This window comes from Brugia malayi (assembly GCF_000002995.4).
Source record: "Brugia malayi strain FR3 genome assembly, contig: Bm_v4_ChrX_scaffold_001, whole genome shotgun sequence".
Classification (NCBI taxonomy): domain Eukaryota; kingdom Metazoa; phylum Nematoda; class Chromadorea; order Rhabditida; family Onchocercidae; genus Brugia; species Brugia malayi.
In genome coordinates, this window is record NW_025062479.1 from 21,650,810 (window position 1) to 21,663,728 (window position 12,919).

Below are 12,919 nucleotides of genomic sequence, written 5' to 3' on the forward strand. Positions count from 1 at the left end.
CATTAAATTATTTTAATAATATGAACATTTTCCACAAAATATCTACTCATTTTAGGAAATATGATTGTATTTGTAGTTCATGAAATACTTCGATTGTATTTGTAATATACTTTGATTGTATTTCATGAAAAAAAAAAAAATGAAATACTTTGACTGTATTTGTAGTTCATGAAAAAAAAAAAAAATCCCATATTCTTTCTCTCTTTCCTCGTTTCCTCGTTATCATTATTTTTTGTGCAGTTCGCATGATGAGAGTTTCAGTAGCTCACTGGAAATGGCTTACGAAATTGCTGATTATGACCGAGAGAAAGAAAAAATATGGGATTTTCTAACTACTTTTTATCACGAAGAGGCTGATGGTATGAAATTATTTCCATACGATAAACAAATTGCTCGCCTTGCCGAACGTGAGCAGGTAATTTTCTAAATAATTTGATGTTGATATGGATAATAAAAGTAACGAATAGCTTAAAAGTAGTAGTAAGAATGATGTTGTTTATTATATTGATGATATCCATGATGGATGTGTTAAAGGAATTGGCTATATCATTAGGTGTAAAACTGCAAAATTTGCAAGCATTCATTAATCAGCAGTCTAATCGATTTTAAACTTTGTTTTGTAGAAATGGTCCCAATCTGATAGGCTCAGCTTTGAGACCTGACGTAAGGGCAATAATAGTAGCCTGACGTAAAGAGAATAATAGTAATACTGATAACACTAGTGATAGTGATCATCATAAATAGCCTACTTTTATCTCATAGCTCAAAAAGTTTCGTTAAAAGCTCTTACGTTATGGTAGCTAATTAATGCTCATAAATATTTTGTAGGTTGGATTGTATATCAACATGGATGATGTGAATGAATACGATCCTGTGCTTTATGTTGCTATTCAACAAAACGCTCGACGTTATCATATACTTTTTGGTGACGTAATCGATTCTTTAATCCAGCAAAAATTGGGAGAAAAACAGGTATGTAAGCTATTTTATATTTTGTAGCCATCATCTTTATTTACCTAAAATAGCTATGCACCTTTTATCCCTTTATTGGCATGATTCAGTGATTCAGCTTCTTTAACAATAGTGTTTACTGCCTTAAACTTGATACGGCAAAAGTTTCCATGTCTAGCCAATAATGGCAGGCAATCGAACCATTGATGTTACGCCGAGTTGGCAAATTTTGAGCTTTCAATATTTATTTTAAGAAAATATATTTATTCATGGGTTTTAAGTTTCTGTAGTTTTCTTGTTTTTTCGATTCCAATTTAACGGCAGAAATTTTGTAGCTTGTATTTTGAATAATACTAAAATAAGTGTTTAGCCACCTGTTCGAGACGCTTTAGATGCTTTCATATTTCAACGTGTCTATTTGGACAGAAAGCAGAACGAAGACGGCAGTGGAGCAGATCAAATTCAAGATTTGCGCAAGAAATATCCGCCTCAGCTGCTTCGTAGATTGTATGATTTGATATTTCCTTCGAAACACATTCAAAATTTTCCACATTTTTTACCGATATGAGGATATGAGACATTTTTTTTCCCGATATGAAATAATTTAGTTTATTTGGATTTGTTCGTCATACACAGGTGTTTCGGTGTGATTTCAACTTTTCGGGATCCTTGAACTGTATAGCAAAAATTCTACTTACTGCTTAGAAAATCTACTTTTCATTTTTAATAAAGTAATATATATATATATATATATATATATATATATATATATAATATATATGAATGATGTTTCTGAGCTGCTTCCAGAGATTTTTTGTATATTTCAGTGAAGTATTTTTCAAGGGAAGCTCTATAAGTAAACCGTTGGCAATACGTGAAGTGAAGGCAGCTCACGTGGGTAAGCTGGTTGTAATAAGTGGCATTGTCATTCGATCTACGGAAGTGAAACCAATGGCTTCTGTTATGACTTACACTTGTGATACTTGCGGTTGTGAAACCTATCAGCCGGTGATTTTTCTTTTCTTTCTGTATAAAAACTAATAACTATTTTACCATTTTTATAAAAACTAATAGTTATTTCTATGTCATTCAAGAAATGCAGTACCTACAAACTGATTAACTGCTCGTAAATCATAGTTTTCCTAGCAGTAGCTAGAAATAAGCTTTCAAATTTTCAGATAGCAGGACCGGCATTTATTCCGCCACTTAATTGTCCGTCGAAAGACTGTGTTGAAAATAGGGCAAATGGACGTCTGCAAATGCAAATTCGTGGATCAAAATTTATGAAATTTCAAGAAATGAGAATTCAGGAACTTGTAATTTTTGTTGTGCTAATTTTGCAATGTTCTTTATCATATTCCAGATCCTAAAATAAATGGCCTATTATTTCATACAGCAATTTTAGTTTGAAAAGTTTTAAGCCGCTGAAATTCTAATATTTTGTCACAATTTTATTTATTGTATAGAGATTTTGAAACTCATCTTTTTTTCAATTTTGATTTTAGAATGAACAGGTTCCTGTTGGTAGCATTCCATGTTCTTTAACAGTGAACGTTATCGGCGAAAATGCAAGAGCTTGCGTACCAGGCGATGTTGTCCGAATTACTGGTACATTTGCACCTCTAATGAGGACTGGTTTTCGACAATTTACCGGAGGCTTAACAACGGAAGTTTTTGTCGAAGCACATCACATCGAAAATATCAATATGGTTTGTATTTCTTTAAAATTTTTGTACATCATTTTAATTCCTGTTTTAAATAATCACAGTGGATTTAAGGATCCGACTTTGGAAAGTTGAGCTTTTCTCGAAGTTTCGGGAAAGCTAGCAAACTTGCACATTAAGGAGAGGAGTAAAAAGGGTTAAAATATTCATCAGAATAATTTTTCAGTATCTTAAGGTATTTTGAATTCATGAAATGGTGTGCTGAATATGTTTCTGTTGAAAAATTGAGGGCAAGGTAATTTTTGAGAACAGTGAAGATATCCTTGGCGAGCAGTACGAATTAACAGACGAGGAAGTTGAAATAGTTTCACAGGATAATTTCTACGAATTATTGGCTTACAGTATTGCTCCGGAAATCTATGGACACTTAGATGTCAAAAAATCATTATTGCTTGCTCTCGTAGGTGGTGTTGACAAAAATGTCAATGGAATGAAAGTTAGAGGTATAATTTTAGCAAGAGATCTTTTCAAAAAAGCATAGTTTTGGAGTTTATGCACTTTTTCTTAATATCTGACATATCCCTTACTTTTCCACGTTCTCATTTTTAAATTAGCTTTCTAATTTTCTAATTGCTATTAAAATAATTATTTTTTTTAAATGATTTACTAATATATTTGCTTGTAGCAGGAAATAACTGACTTGCATGTTTTATGTTATCCATTTTTAGAAAAAATTGAATCTGATTCAACATTATTTCATTTTTATATCTTTAACGTTGATATAGGTTGCATCAATATTCTTCTAATGGGTGATCCGGGTGTGGCAAAATCACAGCTTCTGTCCTACGTAGATCGTTTGGCAATTCGTTCTCAGTATACGACTGGTCGAGGGTCTTCTGGTGTTGGTCTTACGGCAGCTGTAATGAAAGATCCTGTTACTGGTGAAATGACATTGGAAGGAGGAGCTTTAGTGCTGGCTGATCAAGGTATTTGTTGCATCGATGAATTTGATAAAATGATGGATGCTGATCGAACAGCCATTCATGAGGTGTGACTTTTTTATCAACTCTATTTGAATTTAGTAAAATTTGACTTAGTTCTGAATTCATGTGTTTTGTTTTGAATATGTTTAGAAAAGACTCAACTACCAGTTTGAATTTTAATTGCTTGGAATTCAGATGACTGGTCTGTTAAGTTTTAGTGTTGTTCTCTGATTAAATGCAGCTTTGTCGTTGCTTTAATTTTATGTTTAGGTTATGGAACAACAAACAATCTCAATAGCTAAAGCAGGGATTTTGACAACGTTGAATGCTCGTGTTTCAATTATCGCTGCAGCAAATCCGGCATTTGGGAGATATAATCCTAAAAAAAGCATCGAACATAATGTCGATCTTCCAGCGGCACTTCTTTCACGCTTTGATCTTCTTTGGCTCATCCAGGTTTTCAGCTTTCCACTTTTTTTTATTGATTTTAAATTCTATTTTTGAATTTGTTTTACTTGAACTAATAAATATCTAGGACCGACCAGATCGTGAAAGTGACAAGCGTTTGGCAGAGCATATCACATATGTTCATATGAAGGGACGTGAACCAGAGAGGGAAGGGATGAAACCGCTCGATATGTCTCTAATCAGGTCAATCTTAAAAAGCTTGAAGCTATATGTTTTCTAAAAATTTCAAGCAGTGAAATCAAGCACATTTCGTCCTTCAGGTCATTCCTAGTTATGGAAACTTAATACTGTTTAAAGTTTCCAAAATATAACATGTTGCTTGACTTTTCTTTCGTTATCTTTTGTATCAGATCTAGATAAATTTCGAAGCATTTTTTGCTCTAGAGGAGTATTGGTTCTTTTTTTTTTTTTCATAGTCGATTTTTATTTCTAGACGATACATTGCATTGTGCAAACGAAAACAACCTGTTATTGAAGAAAAACTACGTGATCGACTTGTGGATATGTATGTGGACCTTCGCAAAGATGCACGGAATAACAGAGTCCGCCTAGACCACTTATTGAATTTATCTTTTTACATTCACAGAAAGAAAAATTATCGATATGGAGAATAGCTTGTTTATTATAAATTGGCAGCATGTTTTCGCTTTTTTGAAATTTATTTTTATTTAGAATTCAGTATTTACTTCACCTCGAAGTTTATTGGCAGTTATTCGACTGAGTTCAGCACTGGCTCGTCTCCGCCTTTCAGATGTGGTCCAGTCAAGTGATATAGATGAAGCAGTTCGTCTTCTGGAGGTCGTATTTGAGATTTTACTTGTACTTCAGTGAAATTTATATTCTAATTTTTTAGGCGTTACAAAATTTGTAAGATTATTTCAATACATTTGCTTCTAAAATTAATCAAAATGACTAGTGAGTTAGAACTGACTATATATGTTGCTATCTTAGGCTTGTCGAGCTTCGGTCACTACAGAACAACTGAAACAGCATGAAATTCCTATTCTTGATCAAGCGTTTGCTGTTATTCGTGACTTGTATCATAGCATCAGCGATGATGAGAATCGTTCACTTCCACTACAGAGAGTATTTAAAAAATGTTTCGCGAAGGGGATCTCAGAAGAAGTTGTACAGGAATGTATTAATACTTATACTGCTAACGGTGTTCTCATGGTCGATCGACAGCAACGAATTGTTTTCACTGTTGCTTGAAATGTTTATTAGTTCTCCGATAATCGCTGAATAAGTATGCTACCAATTACTATTCACAGCTATAGAACATTTTCGACAAGTTAGCTTTTGAGTTTTTTCCAAAAAAAAAAATACGGCATCTGTTCTTGAAGATGTGTCTTTGAGGTTCGTCCATGGAAATTCCATGCGTCTTTTTACATGTGATGAGAACAACTGATACATTAAATTATTTGCTTCATCTCTTTGAGAGTTGCACCTTTTTCTATGCCATTGCTTGGCGAGTTTTTATAAGAGATCGGCAGCTCATAATATTACTTTGAGTTCAGCAGATAACAGTGCATTATTAATGAGTATCTTTTTGTTCGATCAGTATATGTCTGGCCTAATATGAGAAATTTCATAAAAGCTTTTCTGATTAAACATTCATTATAGATCCGAAGTGTTCTTAAGAGATTGCGAGAGACATTCACTGCCAACCCGAAGATTACTTTTTGGGGTTTTTTTAACTTGTTCCTTTTGGACAGTTTTGCATTTTTATCATAATTTGCACAAAATGAAATCATGATTATATGTACTTTTTTCCTTACATGTAATGAGATGTTCTTAGTACTGATGTATAAGAAAATTTATCATATTTTGTACTTTCATTTCATTTTTTTTTTTTTTTCTTTCACCGACATTGGCGTAAACGTTTTGTTGCGGGTGTATCACTTTGGATCTGCGTCCTATTGTGGTGTTCTGAGAAATGAATTTTACGTTGTTGGCCAGTTGGTTTACGAAGAACCGAAACGAGACTAGTGGTTTGCTTGAGTTCGTGTTGTTTGAACTAAGAATTGTCTATATTAAAATTTCTCCATCGTTTCATCATCTAGGATTGTGGATTCCATCCTAGATTGTCACATAGTTTCGACCTTTATAATTATATTATACATACAATCCGGGAATTAGGGATTTCCTCATCTGTGTTAAATAAAACTTTCTATGCAAAAAGATGAGTGAAATTGGACTTGATCTGCATTAAATAATTTTCATGAATCCAAGAACATTGAGTAGTCTATAATTTTTGCACTCAATTTTTACAGAAATCAGGAAGAGAGTGACTTGAACATGGATTAAATTTGAAGTGCTAAATAGCTAATAAGTAAACAATTACATGTTTCCCAACAATTTCCTGAACATCTGGTGGCATTTGTTCAGGATTTGTTGGGCAAGCCATTCTTTTTTCCATTCTTCACGCTTGATTTCTCCATTACTGACTAAGTTAACTGGACGTTTAATTACTGCCTGAAAAGATATGAAATCTCATCACTTAATTTTACAGTTCAATATTTTTCTGTATTTAATTTTCTTTTTTTTTTAAACATCATTATAAGACTCAAAAATGATGGATAGACTACGTAAAACATTAGGTGGGTTTAAATTTTAAGTACTACTGTAAATTTTATTATAAATATAATTGCCTGAAAATTTGCGCCGCATTCACGTATCATTTTCTTTGCTACAGTGACATCAGATATCGAATTGCCATTGAGAGCTATAATATGATCGTAAATTTTCAAATAATCTCTCGCTACAGTATTTTCGGCCACTTCTAGGATAATAATTTTATGCGCGGTGACATTTGCTATCTAAAAAAAATAAGGTATTTAATAAAAGTGTACCTTAAATGGAATAACAAATTAGACTAATGTTTTTTAATGTTTTACTCTCATCTGAAATCGATATAATTCTTAGGTTTTTCTGTTTATTTTTGTATTTATATTGGAAGGAAAAAAAATTTTTTTTCATATTATAAAAAAGCTTCTTGAATGCTATGATATTTTGAAGGTAATTTTGGCTAAATAAGCTATTATAGCTCAAGTATTTTGAATTTAATTCGAAAAACTTACATTTAATCCAAATGGACGACCTGCACTGGAATCATAGCGAACGTTAACAATAATATAATCGTATCCAGCACATCTTTTGATTATTTTTTCACTATTTTCAATGTGGTAGAAGTCGTTCCTCCAATTCTAATTCACGTTCTGCTCTATGTTTAACAGCAATCTAAAAAAGGAATATGCATTAGAAATTCGTATTTTATACTATTTTTATGTCCGATCAATTCTAATAATTTGCTATCACTTTTAATCACTCTTATCATTATGTTCTATAATCAAATGTTATTATGAAGAAAGATAATTATTAAATCGGACTGAAGCAAGTACAAAAGGAATTATTTAATATCTGTAATGAAATCAAAAAAAAAATTTTTAATTTTTAAAATGTTGGATTAATCACTTAGCAAATTATTCTCATCATTCGTCATCCATGGTTCGTTCATTTAAAAAGCATATTAATTTTGCATTGATATGTAATATCACTTTTTACTCATCCATAATCAAATAACCTATGGTTTTGAATTTTAAAGTTGATGCTAAAATTAAAATATCACATTTACTCGTTTGCCAGTAGTAGCATCCTCGAATAATTTGAAAAATTGATTGCGATCTTTAATTGGAATGCCATTCACTTTTTAAATCACATCACCAAGTTCAAATTTACCTTGAGCATGCGATTTATCCATAAAATTATTAAATTCTCATCAGGTCGATCTTTAATTGCAATGTACACCTAATGCTTCACATGGTGTCATCTGTATTAAAATTAATTAATTAATTAATTATGTGTATTAATGTTATAGTATTACTTCTACTTTTTACCAATTGCAATATTATCATTACAACAAATAAATTTGCAATAAATCAAAAGCAAAACTTCATTAATTCATAAATTTTTTAGGATAGAATTGATACAATCATATTTCGATTATCATCAATTCAGGAAAAAAGAGGAAGAATTAAACTAACAGAAAGTGAAATAAGAACTGTGTAAATTGTAGTGGTAACTGATGGCGATGTACTAGCCATTATCACAGTATTATCATTTTTAACAACATTTCTCATAACATTTACTTCGAGATCTTCATTTATCCGTTGAAGCAAATGATAAAATTGTTCATCCTCGTGAAGTTTGATTCCATTTATTTTCGATTAATGTATCTTGCAACTATAAAAGAGCACTTCTAAGTAATATTATCCATAGTATTTTAATTATTAAATTTATTTAATTTACTTATTAAATGCATTTAATTTTTTTATTCCTATCCTTTTCTTTTTTCTTGATAGAAAAAATTTCTTTACGTATTTTCATTTATTTTCTTTTACTTTTTTCTACACAAAAAATCTGTTATGGATTTAAAGTTTACAAATTATATATTACAGATGTTTGGAGAAATTAATTTCAATCATTTATGTATTATTTGATTTACCTTAAATTTTGTTTCTCCAATTGAGCCATTTTGGATATCAGTTACCATTAAATATTTTATTGTTATACCCAAAAGATCTCCCACATTCATAAGGAATATGTAAATTCACAACCTGAAAATAATTTTGATAACAAAAGTATATCAAAAAAATTTAGAAACGATTAACGGAAATCAACAGACATATTCTTTTCATCTCTTTTATTATTTTCTCGAAATATTTCCCAAGAAGTTAGCACTTCATTATTTTCATTATTTATTATTACCATATTTCATTGTCATCTATTTAAGAAGTAAGATGACATCTTAGTAGAAATAAATTAGTAATGTCCCTTTTTGATAAATTTATTCTTTAATTCGATCAATGATTACTTTTTTTGCAAATTCCACTTTATTTTTATTAATTTTTGAGCCACGAGAAATGTATAAAACAATTTTTTGCTGTCCTTTAATAAGATTTTCACAACTTTCCAATGATTGTATCGGTTCTTCATTTATGCGTTTAATATGATCTTTTTCCTTAATACCAGCTTCAGCTGCTAATCTTTCTACTTTTTTCACTAATACCTGAAAAATATAATTTCAAACAAAGTTGATACACTTATATGAATTAAGAAAACAAAATACAAAATAATTCTATTATTACTGGTTTTTTTTTTTTTTTTTTTTGAAGAAAAATGACACTGTTGATTGTTATAGTTATTAAACTAAGATGTTAGCATCAATTAGCTAGCTATGAAAGGTCATAGTTGAACCATGCAACTGATAGATTGATAAAGTATTTCAAATTTTATACTTTTGAGCAGAAAATTTGAATAAATCGCTTTATGATAAGACTATTTAAATATCTAACATTCTTTTAAAACCAAATTTGAATTATCCCAAATGATTCATTATCAATGTTTTTTTTTTTTTAATTCAATTACATAATCAATTTTAATGTCCGATTCTACCTTTTTGTCACCATTTTATCGATTTACCGTAAGAATAAATTTAGTATGTGCTTGCGCTTCTTGCAGTAAAATCTAAAATTTTCACTACCAAATTGATTTAAATATAAAATTTATACATGAAAAAGAAAAGAAAAGAAAAAAAGAGTTATAAATTCATTGAAAGTATTAATGCGTTAACATTTTTCCAACAAATTTTATTCAAATGAGAAATAAAAAGAAAGAGTAGAAAACTTTAGCAAACTTTAAGACAAATTTTCGTTTGTTTCAAACTGCTTATCATTAACAGCAATGATAGTATCACTCATTCGAATAGATGGATTACAACCATGCAAAATTAAGTCTTTCTCAATGATTGCTCCACTATCGTTTAAACTATCATGTCTTCCCTATCATTTGGATAAAATATATACAGGGCAAATTTTCAAATTAAATAAAAGCGCAACTTTTGGATGCACATAATCTCAAATGTGTGACTTTTGCGCATTCAACATCTAATCATTCTTTAAATGATCATCAACTACAGAATGCTTTTAAAAGCTAAAACAAAAATTCATTGTTTTGTGATTAAGAGAATAATTTAAATTTACTTCGTCTTAATGTAATACAATTCTAATATTTTTTTCATGAAATCAATCCTTCCGGAAGTTTTATTTTATCATTTATTATTGCTACACCATATGATTACCATTATCATACCTTGTCAAGAAATCAACCTGAACAGCCATCTTTTCCTGTTCAGATAAAGACGATGACATATTCTTTGGTAATTCTGTGACAAATAAAATGATAATGATTTGTTATTATACACCAGTTCACACAGAAAATAAATTATGCAATGAATATATTTGTTTAAAGTTCATTATTTTATAAGCTATTCGGGAAAAAAAATAAGTCATTTTCAACATCAAAATTTGTCACATCAATTTTTTGCAGTAATATGCAAATTCATTTATAAATATTACTTTCGCTTTTTTTTTAGAATGTTTTTATTAAATGCTGGAGTGATTAAATTGGTACATAGGAATGAAAGTGATAGTTAAACTTTTTTTACTCTATGATTAGAGCTGTGTTGATGATTATAAATAATATCATAGTACTTTTTTTTTTTTTTACTCAACTAAACATATTTAGCTTTTTTGTTTTTCTTCCACTTTTTGTCTTTTAATTTTAGGTCCTTTTGCTCTCAACAAAGATTATAGTGAAATTTATTGAAGTTAGTAAATTAAAAGTAAAATATGTTAAAGTTAATGCAGGATGAATCACATTCAACAAAATTTGTCTTTCTGTTTATTTTTGTTTCCATATTTTTTAGCTATACCACTGGAAACATTTCAAAGATTAATGATTCATAGAAAAAACAAAACAAAAACAAAAAAAAAAAAAATACAGTGGTATGATAAATTTATGTTCACATCACAATTACTGAAGCAAAATGATCATTTATCAGATAAATTTTGAAGTTTATATTTGTAGTAGCCAAACTACTTGGATCATTTCATCTCATAATTCATATCATGGGTAAAACCTTACATTGATTGTATTTTTTTTTATAATAGCAAATCGAATCGTATTAAATTATATCACCTACTATAACTGAATTTTTTAACCTTATAGTTTGTATAATTAGTTTTCTCAATCTAAAATATATATAGGGAAGAATTTTCATAAGTAAATATGTCGTCCTATTCATGAAAATTTATGATCATGCAATTATAAAATTTATAAATCTTCAAATGAATTCTGATCAAATCTTTCGAAGAACAATTACATATCATATCATATCATTTATTAGAAAATATTAAGTAATCAATTAAATCAGCCAGAAATATTGCCTTAATTAAGTCTTTTTTTTTTTTTTTTGAAGATTGAACAATGAAAAAGAATTAGACTATTATAGGAATTTAAAGATGGCCAGAAAATACTACTTGAATGCAGTGAGATAGTACTTGAATCTATTCAATCAAACATTTCAATAATGTCTACTTTGTTTACAGCTACTCATGAACTGATTATTTTATTTGATACATTTAGCTCTTGATAGTTTGAACTTTTTTTTTTTTTTTGAAGTAATGCAGGAACTAGTATTTTATCCATGGACAACAGCTAACAACTATGTTAGTAAAATATGAATTTATAGAATGAGGGCCCAAAGTATAAAAGTTTTGTCATACATTTGTCATTTTAATTGCATATTTGCTTATTTCTCACTTCGAAAAAAAAAGTATTTTTGGACGAGTTGCTTAGAGATTGATAAGTTTCAGTATATATGCAACGAGTAGAATGGAATATTTGTGTTGACATTTACTGGTATTGCTGTTCCCTCCTTTGGTACCATTGTCACTTTCTCCGTCACATAATTTCTTTATTTGGTGACATATGCGAAATAGTATTGTCAAAAAAAAAAAAAAAAAAAAAAAACCGACATGGGGTACCTCTCTCTGGGCACTGTCTTATTGTTAAATGATTGCATTTCAGTCACGAATTTAAAGTCTCGAAGAGCACTAGGAATTCTCATTTAATTCATTTCGTAATTCCGTAAAATTCTGTAGTGAACAGGCTGAAGAACAATGAAGGATTATTACCTACCTTTCCTAAAGAGTATTCCCGAATACACTTTTTACCTCAATTATTGATCAGATAAAAGCAAACATTCTGTATTCTTTACGTGTATTATGAATATAGATATGAATTTATGAGATTTTCTGAAAAAAAAAGTTACGTTGAACTCACAAAAATGATATAACAATTTGTTGAGAAGGAAAAGGGACGCACAGGGATTTACGTCTGTGCATAAGATGACCTTAGTCATTCACGTACGTACGTGTTTGTGCATGTGCATGAATTCCACTTAAAAGTTTTAATTCGCTTGAAAATGGGAAGGAATAATTTACCGATAATTAGCAAATTGAAGTAATAGGCGAAGAAAGGACTATCCATAAGCAAATTAGCTAATCTTCCCTGAGGTCATCCAATGATCCATCCTACTGAGATATATTTCGAAGGGAAAAAGGTAAGTAAGGTGATCGTCAGTTGTCTGAAGTTAATCGCACAAAGTTACAAAATAACTGACAGACAAAATATATTCCACGGTACACTCATTCACGTGTACATCCGCACAGATGACGTATAGACGTCAAATAGACGTAAAGAGACATATGAGATGGACATTAAAAATTGCTTCCAAGATCAATCTGATAAAGCATCCTGTTGCTTTGCTAAATCAACACTTAGCAGAAGTAAGCAGAGACACAATAACACAATTTGTGAATTCAACGCATTATAGATAGATGGGTCTCTGCTAGAGGGCAGGTGGAGAGGAGAGTCAGACTAAAGGTTAAGTGAAATGGTGGCCTAGTACATCAGCCAGATGCCTTTATGGCCTATTCATCACAAATCCTC

At 30.2% G+C, this 12,919-nt stretch overlaps 2 protein-coding genes across 2 annotated transcripts; one reads left to right on the plus strand and one right to left on the minus strand.

Moving 5' to 3' along the window:
* Positions 1–274: 274 nt before the first annotated feature.
* Bma-mcm-7 (replication licensing factor MCM7, putative) lies at positions 275–5,278 on the plus strand (the record flags this gene model as incomplete). Its single annotated transcript, XM_043075677.1, has 13 exons — positions 275–415; positions 829–972; positions 1,322–1,458; positions 1,779–1,959; positions 2,130–2,267; positions 2,457–2,660; positions 2,923–3,118; positions 3,401–3,663; positions 3,869–4,054; positions 4,134–4,249; positions 4,500–4,608; positions 4,739–4,864; positions 5,018–5,278. The coding sequence occupies 13 exons, from the start codon at positions 275–277 to the stop codon at positions 5,276–5,278; spliced, it is 2,202 nt and encodes a 733-aa protein (XP_042931611.1).
* Positions 5,279–5,860: 582 nt separating this feature from the next.
* On the minus strand, positions 5,861–10,275 carry Bm9144 (Uncharacterized protein; the record flags this gene model as incomplete). The annotated part of the gene is made up of 6 exons (XM_043075678.1): positions 5,861–6,083; positions 6,411–6,541; positions 6,718–6,885; positions 7,147–7,272; positions 8,940–9,134; positions 10,234–10,275. The coding sequence occupies 6 exons, from the start codon at positions 10,273–10,275 to the stop codon at positions 5,861–5,863; spliced, it is 885 nt and encodes a 294-aa protein (XP_042931612.1).
* Positions 10,276–12,919: the final 2,644 nt, after the last annotated feature.